An 8048-nucleotide genomic window follows, 5' to 3' on the forward strand; every position below is an offset into this window, starting at 1 on the left:
TCATAGTGTATGGACAAGCTAGTCAAATTGATTTATCATGTTGTCAATTGACTAGTACTCTTCGGAGGATCTTCTCTGAAACGAAATGTTTAGATTGTATGGGGAATGTTTTAAATTTGACTTTATATAACATTGATCAGATAAGACTGTACTAGATATACATTTAGAGAATGACCTATTTATTGAAAGGCATTCTCGTTGCAAAATAGCAACTCTGGTTGAGGTGTCAAAATGCGCCCTCTACCACCCCTTTTTACTTGTCTTGCAAGCCCATGTGAAAAAATATAGAACTGTAAAGCAAAATAAATTTGAATCAATACACTGATACTGTATAAATTGCACTTACTCTCTTGAAATTAAATTCTAGGGAAGTACTGTATTGTAATTTTGCGCGCAGCGTAATTATAAAGGGCACATGAGGCATAAAGAAATGTAATGCAATACAGTGCCTATTGTTATATTGCATGCCTGTTTTCTCTTTGAAATATTATTCCCTTCTACTGCCTTTGATTAGAGAGAGTCCATATTTACCTCTGAGCAATCTACAAGTTCAGATCATATTTATTAGACACAAACCGAATGGAAATTAAACACTGCTTAATACATTACGACAGCTTGGTAAATCATTTTGCATATCAAGACTTATACAATGACCTAGGGCCTAAATGTTTTGGGTGGTGAGTTTCATGTATTCAGTGAAAAGCTTTTTGAGTGATATGACAAAAGCAATTGATAACGTACAAATAATCTGAGAATTGTACATGATCATGGCATGGTGGACGAGAGCATTTGCTATATGCTGAAAACAATGAGAACAAAAACTTTTGAGAATTATTATTCTGTTGTGAGAAATGTACAAAACCAATAGAGAAACACTGTAAAATATGGGAATTTTCCTGATTTTTGGCAGCTAAAAGTTGACAGGTATGACACAAACACACACACACACACACACACACACACACACACACACACACACACACACACACACACACACACACACACACACACACACACACACACACACACACACACACACACACACACAAAAGAAAACTTGCCCCACACATTGCCAAAGAGGTACTCATCAGCTCCACTGAGGTGTACTGTATACTTACGTATTGTATTGTACACCACATCATGTGAACAGAACATGATCCAGATCCAATAACTCATTTTCTTCTCAGTGCCGTCAAAGTATTCTGGGGACAGCCCCAGTCAATATAATCATAAAAGCCAATTCATACCACAACCATTTTAAACTGTTTTTATCATCACGTCGGCCTAATGCTTCATCATTGAAAGGAAAATTCTATTAGAATCAGCAGAGCAATTTACACCAACAACACTGCTTTTGCCCTTCAATTATACGTTGGGAGATATAGACTGAAAGCATACAGTGCATATATTCAATTTCTCCCCATCTCCATTATGTCTCATCATAACATTTTATTGTTTTGATTTGATTATACCTTGTAAATCCCCATGCAAATGGATGGTTTTACACGTCAGTGGTAATTGTGTTGGCTTTTTACCTTCTCGCAAACAGGGCTGTTGTCATTGGCGTCCAGGACCTTTATGTCCACAGCTGCCCTGGCCAAGTGCGTGCCATCTGTGGCAGTTAGGTTTAGGAGGTAATTATCCTTTTTCTCGCGGTCCAGAGGTTTCCTCACCGTCAGCCTCCACTCACCCACTCTGCCCTGGCTACGCCCGACATCAAAGTGGCCCGCAGTGTCCCCACCTGAAATCACCCACACATAGAAAATACACACATACACATGCGTACGCACACACACACATATTTACAGGCAGACGTGCATACACACAAATGCACAAACACACACAGGTGAAATAAAACTGACCAAACACACACAGGTGTATAATGCAATGTGCTATTGATGCAGCACTAATTTGCACCTCTCAAAACATATTTATATTAGTCACCATTGTCATACACTACATCTGTGTGAGATAATAAGCACAAGGGGAACTGAACAAAGACAACTATTCACATGCACGAAATGAGGTGCTGTCATAACTGAATAGGCTCGGCATGATAGTAAATTGCTCCACGGCCGCGTAGCCCAGACAGCAGCGTGGGCCTTTATGTGATGCCGAGCGCTCCAGTAATTGTTTGTTTGCACTATCAGGCCCTCCTGGTAATTTGCCCTATTAACCATGTCCAATGTGCCTCCAAACAGTACAGCACAATGTTGTTTGTCATTTAAACAAGCAAAAAGGAATGCGTAACTACCTTAAGAGGGTGGTTTGAAATGCTACTGCTAACATGAACATATTGTCAGGGGGGAAATTACATTGCAAGTTTTATGAATGTATTAAACATACCAGAAGAGTGAGATAATGACATTTGATGACCCATTTGTCAATCTTGCTGTTTGGTCATTTTCAACTAATTTCAACCAACTATTTCCTCTGAGAATACCAGTTAGATAAGATCATGCTCACCTGAAATATAGCAGCGTATTTCCCGGTTTCTTTCCTCGCTGTCGCCATCTGTGATGACAAACACTGCCACCACTGTAGACACTGGGTCATCTTCACTGACGACCGCTTTGAAGACGTCTTCTGCAAAGCGCGGGGCATTGTCATTGATGTCCAGCACTGTCACCTCCACCAGAGAGGTTGCTGTCAATCGCTGCTCCTCCCCTCGATCTGAAGCCACCACAGATATGGTGTACTTGCCATTCTGTTCTCGGTCAATCTCCTTCAATGTGGTTAGCCAGCCTGTTATGGTATCCACAGTAAACAGATCCAGAACCTCAGGGCTTTCCTGGTTCTTGTCTAGGCTGTACAGCACTTGGCCGTTGAGAGCTGTATCTTGATCCACAGCCCTGACTTGGATGATTGATGTTTGTTTGGGAGAGTTTTCTACAATGTATGATTGATACGGGTCAGAATCAAACTGGGGGCTGTTATCATTTACATCCATCAGTTCAATTTTCACCTCCACCATAGATTTCATTTCCATCCCTCCCTGGTATTTTATTGCCTGCACTGTCAGATGGTACCAAGGTGTGCTTTCATAATCGAGACGCTTTGCTACTCTCAGAACACCACTGATGCTGTCGATCGCAAATGCATCTTCCCTGTTGCTCTCAGGTAGATTGCCTCTGAGGAGGTTGTATGTCACAAACTGGTCGCTGCTGTACACATCGATTGTATCAATCTCTGCTCCAACCGTAAGATCCTCTGAAATCTGCAGCTGAATGGTTGGCTTTACAAACTTTAGCTCAGACATGGCCGATGGGACCACAGTGATATGAACAGGAATGAATGTGTGCCTCTGTGGAGTCCCTGAGTCCCTGGCCTTCACATACAGTGTGAAGAGATTGTTCTCAGATTCCAAAAGGTGTTGCTTTGAGCTGATAACACCAGTCTGTGGGTGTATTTCAAAGTGTTGAACTTCAGAGTCTATTTCATACAGAATGTCTGCATTGACTCCTTCATCCAAGTCCACGGCTGTTATTTTCATGATTGAAAATCCTGTAGATACATTCTGAGGGACTGACACATTGTATTCAGACACAACAAACTGAGGGGCATTGTCATTTACGTCTGTGACGATCACCCTTACAGTGCAAAATCCGACTTTGCCACCACCATCTTTTGCCATAACATTTATATCTAGTGCCCTTTCGAGAGTGCTTTCCCGGTCGAAGCTCTCCAGAGTGTAAATCTGCCCGTCGGCATCAATGGTGAACTTATCTCTCACTACCTCGTTGACGATGAAGTATTTCACCTGACCATGAACCCCTCTGTCTTTGTCTGTGACTTTGACCTCCGTGACCAGCGTGCCTACGGGGGAGTCCTCTGGGAGCTGCACTAAATACTCCCTCTGGGCAAAAGAGGGGCTGTGCGAGTTTTCCTGGATCACTCTGATTTTTACCTCAGCAGAGCTTCTAAAAACACCATCCGTCACCAGAACATTCATGCTGTAAGAAGGCTCCATGCCACTGCGGTAGTGATTTGACACCATCATGTCCCCCGTCTTTTTGTTCAATGTGAAATGTGCACGCTCATTGCCAGACAAGAAGAAGTACTCCAGCTTGCCTACATCTGATGCGTCGGGATCATCGGCTCTAACGTTCAACAAAAAGTGTCCGGGAGATGACAGCTCGCTAACTGCAGCTTCATAAGACTCCTTTGTGAAGGCTGGCGGGTTGTCATTCACATCGGCTAGAGAGATGATCACAGAGGCTTCGCCAGACAAGGCAGGGACGCCTCCATCTACTGCTCTCACTCTCAGTGTGTGCTGTTGCTTTGTTTCATGGTCTAAAGGGCTAGCAATGGAGATAGTGCCAGTCTCTCGATTAATACTGAACAGACTCAAGTCACTGTGGCCCACTGGGTGCAGCAGTTCATATGCCAGTATTTTGTTACTCCCAAAGTCAGCATCAGTAGCCTTGACTTGAAGTATTGGTGTGCCAATCACAGCAGACTCAGGCAGGGTGACATTGTAGGCATGTGTCTCAAACACTGGGGAATTGTCATTCACATCTAGAAGTATGATGTCAATGAAGACCTCTGAATGGGCACCTGTCATGGCATCCATACCACGGATCCTCAATTTATAAGCTGGGTGGACCTCAAAATCCAGGTCCTGAATGATTTCTACGACACCTGAGTGAAAGTTAATGGAGAAATGCCCAAGGGGATCACCCTCGAATATACTGTAGAAAGCTCTGGGGCTGTACAAGCCATTCACCTGCACTTGCATTATGGAAGTATGTGGTGGTGTGTTCTCTGGTATTTCAATGTTGTAAAAGGGCTTTTCAAACACAGGTGCAGCTTCGTTCAGCACCATCACTGACACCTCAACTGTGGAGGACAGGGGAGGCTCTCCTAAATCCTCAGCGAACACATTCAAAACAAACTTTGTGTTCAAGGCCTCAGAGTCAAAGGGCCTTCTCAGAGAGATTTCTCCCGAGGAAGATATCTGAAAATACTTGTGCTCGTTCAGAACATATTTGACCTCCGCATTTCTACCGGCGTCCTTGTCGACAGCTGTCATCTGTCGAATTACTTGGCCCACTTCTGCATTTATCTGGACCAGAACATGATAGGGCATGTTCACAAATATTGGCGGACAGTCATTAATGTCCTCAACCTTCACTCTAACAAGGACATTGCCGATGACCTTAGATGACCCTGGCTCTGTTGTAACCCCAACCACGACCTCGTGAACCTCTTGCTCCTCTCGGTCAAATGGTAATCCAGTGGTAAAGAGCACCCCTGAGGTTTGACCTATTTCAAAGCGGCCATCTTCATCGTTGAGAATGGCATAAAAGAGATGGTCGTTTATCTTCCTGCCCACAACGGAGATAATGGCGATTGTCTTCTTCTCCGAGGAGTTCTCACGCACGACAGCCATATAGATTTTTTGGGTGAACCGCACACTGCTCTCGTCTTTGATCTCTTTCACTGACACTCTGACAGTGGCAGTGCTCTGCCATCTGCCATCAGACACTCTGACAGTGAGCTTGTACCTGCTGCGGAGCTGAGTGGCATTCTGCACAGAAATGACACCGGAGAGAGAATCAATTTTGAATTTCTCGCCGATATTGCCATCTGAGATGGAGAACAGCAATCTGGCCTGAGAGTCCTCGTCTGTGGCTTTGACGGCCATAATTCGGACCCCCTTATAGGCTGGCAGGAGAAGAGTGGCGTCGTATAAGTCTTGGCTGAATTTCGGCTCACAGTCGTTCACGTCAACGACTTGGATGGTCACTCTGGCAGCATTGCTAGCAAACCGCCGAGGCTCCCCCATGTCGTGGGCTTGCACACTGAATTGGAAAGCAGTCCTCTGTTCATAGTCGAGATTGGATTTTGTCTGAACGGCACCTGTGTTGGAGTCGAGGAGAAAGTACTTGCGTGCATCAGGCTCCACAATCTCATACATGACTCTGCCATTAAGATCTGTGTCTGCATCAGTGGCATGAATTACTAGGGGTGAATTACTGTCCATTAAAACCAAGCTATTAATTGCAGCTGACTCACTGATCGTTCCCAAGAATTCGTCTTTTGAAAAGACAGGGGGGTTGTCATTTTCATCTTTTATGTAAATGAGAACAGTCACATTACTGGCAAATCCAGCCATGTCTGTGCCTTCCACTACCAATCTGTATGAAGATGTCATTTCATAGTCCAAAGTCTTTAGTGTAACTATGGCACCCGAATGTGGATTTATAACAAATGCATAGTCATTGTTGCCCTCTTTGATCTGATAGAAGACAGACGATTGACTGGACACTTCGACCAAGGCCACCAAACTCCCAACTGCGGCACCCTCACTGACTCCCGCAGAGATTTCACTGGACGTGAATTTCGGCTTGCCGTTGTCTGCGACTGTGACTGAAATGTGGACTGTCGTCTCGGCACTGAGAGGAGGCTCCCCCTTGTCGGTGGCTTTGATGATCAGAGTAAACTCATCGATCTCAGTGCAGCAGTCAAGCTCCTCAGCCACAGTAATCATTCCGGATGACATATCAATAGCAAATGTGCTCGCTTCATTTCCTGAAGAAAGAAGGATGAGAGGAAGGGGATCAGTTGCTGTTGTCATTATTCAATTTCCAAGAAACGTAGTTCATGCATTGTTTGTTTCTCTGATTGTTTTTTTTTTTTAATTTAGTACGAACTTGAACATGTGCTTTACTGTCAAATTAAACTGCAAGAGGTGATACTTAGTATCTCAAAAAACTGAAGGGGTGTGAATTAAGTGGAGCACTGAATCAACCCTTAAGGAAGGTTACTAGACAGTTGCAAACAAACTTTTATCTGACAACTATAAATTGAAGACACCACTAGATCCCCGACCCCTAAATTAAAATTTCCAACATCATGGAAAGCTTTTTGTGCCAGTGCAGAGCAGAAAAAACATTTTATATTTACTCAAATTCCTGTAACCTGGGACGGATTATGACTCCATGGGCCCTGGGCCTTTCCCAACAGCCTCCCCCCACCCCCATGTGGCTTTAGGGCCCCCTTGAATCTTGGGCCCCTGGAGCCCCTGGGCCCAGTGAAGTAGTCGTGCCTTGCCTGCAACCAAAGAGAGGCAGAGTCAAAGAGGCAGCCCACCTGAGTGGATGCTGTAGAGCAGCTCTGCATTCTTCCCCTTGTCTTTGTCCAGGGCAGTGACCTGTGTCACCACACTTCCCAAGGCTGATGTCTCCAACACACGAGCAGAGTAGCGAGAGCTTGTAAAGTAAGGGGCGTTGTCATTGTTGTCCTCCACGGTAACCGTCACCCGCACAAGGTTACGTTTTAACGGGAGCTCATGGTCTCGCACCTGAGGGGGAAAAGAAAAGAGAGGATCTTTGTTAAAGTGGAAGTCTGTTTGCTTTGTATTCCCATTGTAGGTACAGTCATGGCCAAAAGTGTTGGCACCCCTTCAATTCTGTCAGATAATACTCAATTTCTTCCAGAAAATGATTGCAATCACAAATGCTTTGTTATTAATATCTTCATTTGTTTTTCTTGCAATGACAGACCGTGTTCTTTTCTTTGAAGGCCTAATTTTTTTCCTGTTAACTCAAATGAATACAAGAAAAAAAATGAGAAAAGAACACAGTCCGTACAGTCAAATATGGCAGAGGTTCCCTGATGTTTTGAGGCTACTTTGCTTTCTCTGGCACTGGACTACTTGGCTGTGTGCATGGAATTATGAAATCTGAAGACTATCAAGACATTTTGCAGCATAATGCAGGAGTCCACCCCCTAGTTCCATAGAAAACCTATGGAGAGATGTCATAATGGCAGTTTGGAGAAAGCACCCTTCAAATCTCAAGAAGGATGGTCTAAAATTCCAGCAGAGCGTTGTAAGACACTCATTGATGGTTACCGCAAGTGGTTGTTCGCAGTTATTTTGTCTAAAGGCTGTGCTACCAAGTATTAGGCTGAGGGTGTCAATACTTTTGTCCGGCCCATTTTTGGAGTTTTGTGTAAAATGATCATTCATTTGACTTTTTTCTCATTCTCTCTTGTGTTTTTTCATTGCAAGAAAAACAAATGAAGATATTAATAACAAAGCA

General features: G+C 43.9%; 1 protein-coding gene across 1 annotated transcript in view; it reads right to left on the reverse strand.

Annotated features, from left to right (window-relative positions):
* Positions 1 to 8048, reverse strand: part of LOC134440451 (protocadherin Fat 1-like) — a 49439-nt gene that overhangs the window by 29136 nt on the left and 12255 nt on the right. Inside the window, exons 9-11 of the mRNA XM_063190533.1 lie at positions 7096 to 7306; positions 2467 to 6534; positions 1536 to 1741 (exon numbers count right to left, since the gene is read on the reverse strand). Coding sequence (XP_063046603.1) covers positions 1536 to 1741; positions 2467 to 6534; positions 7096 to 7306 — 4485 coding nt within the window. The remainder of the gene's footprint in view (positions 1 to 1535; positions 1742 to 2466; positions 6535 to 7095; positions 7307 to 8048) is intronic.

The sequence above is a fragment of the Engraulis encrasicolus genome, chromosome 23 (genome assembly GCF_034702125.1).
Source record: "Engraulis encrasicolus isolate BLACKSEA-1 chromosome 23, IST_EnEncr_1.0, whole genome shotgun sequence".
Taxonomy (NCBI): domain Eukaryota; kingdom Metazoa; phylum Chordata; class Actinopteri; order Clupeiformes; family Engraulidae; genus Engraulis; species Engraulis encrasicolus.